The 911-nt window shown below is 53.8% G+C and overlaps 1 protein-coding gene across 2 annotated transcripts in view; it reads right to left on the minus strand.

Annotated features, from left to right (window-relative positions):
* MRPL42 (mitochondrial ribosomal protein L42) overlaps positions 1 to 911 on the minus strand; it is a 29,875-nt gene that overhangs the window by 28,690 nt on the left and 274 nt on the right. For both annotated transcript variants that reach the window (XM_006764641.2, XM_015564523.1), the window contains exon 2: positions 68 to 229. In XM_006764641.2, coding sequence (XP_006764704.1) covers positions 68 to 137 — 70 coding nt within the window. In that variant the 5' untranslated portion in view covers positions 138 to 229. The remainder of the gene's footprint in view (positions 1 to 67; positions 230 to 911) is intronic.

Genomic DNA, 911 nt, shown 5'->3' on the forward strand with positions numbered 1-911 from the left:
TTATGAATACATATTTCTCTATTTGAAAAACTTTAAAACTCTTTTTAAACATTAAATACTCACTTACTTTGGATTGGAAAGAAATGTTTCAAAAAAGTTCTGTTTGATATCGCCCATTTCACTGCTGATACGGCCATGGTGAATCAAGATGCTTTATCAGGTGGTATGGAAAAAGATCTGAAGAGAAAATGCTTTTAAAATTTGCTTCTAGGCATACCTATTTTCATCCCTGAGTGAGAGATGAACAAGCACTGCTACAGCCCTTGTTCTTACTTGGCCCCAGCAGCTGTCTCCTCCCCTCCCCCACACGGGCAACACGGGATTCGCACGCGGTTCCATCTGCTCGCCTGACCTCGCAGGTCGATTCCTCCCCCTGTTGGTGCATGAGCACCGCTCTCCTGAGTTCACAGTGTGCTTTTCCCAGCTTACCACCCAGTTTCCTACCCTTTATGCGCCCTTCCACCGGCCGGTGAGGTGGGCATCTTCATGCCACACACTCAGAGGTTCAGAGCGGTCAAACGATGCTGCCCACCATATCTGTGCTTTGTCGGTGGCCAGAGTGGTACGCACACCCGCTTTCTGAGCACAAATCCAGAACAAGACATTTGGGGTGGGTTGGGGAGGAGGTCTCCTCTGCCCGAGAGCCCCGAGGCAGTTCACCCATAGTGGGGTCAGATTAGTCACCCCGCGGAGAGTAATTGGGAGGGTCAATCCCTTGGCCCGGGATTCAGCCCCGAAGCAAAAACTGCAGAGAGCCTCGGAGGGCCCTGAGTTGGAGGGACAGGCTACCAGGAGCGCGGGGTCCAACATCCAGGGGCAGATCCCAAAGACGTGGGCCCGGAGGAGTTCCCGGGCGCAGGCTCGCCGCTGGTACCCAGAAGACACGCGCCGGCCCCTCGGCAGGACGCCCG

The sequence above is a fragment of the Myotis davidii genome, unplaced genomic scaffold (assembly GCF_000327345.1).
Source record: "Myotis davidii unplaced genomic scaffold, ASM32734v1 scaffold581, whole genome shotgun sequence".
NCBI lineage: Eukaryota > Metazoa > Chordata > Mammalia > Chiroptera > Vespertilionidae > Myotis > Myotis davidii.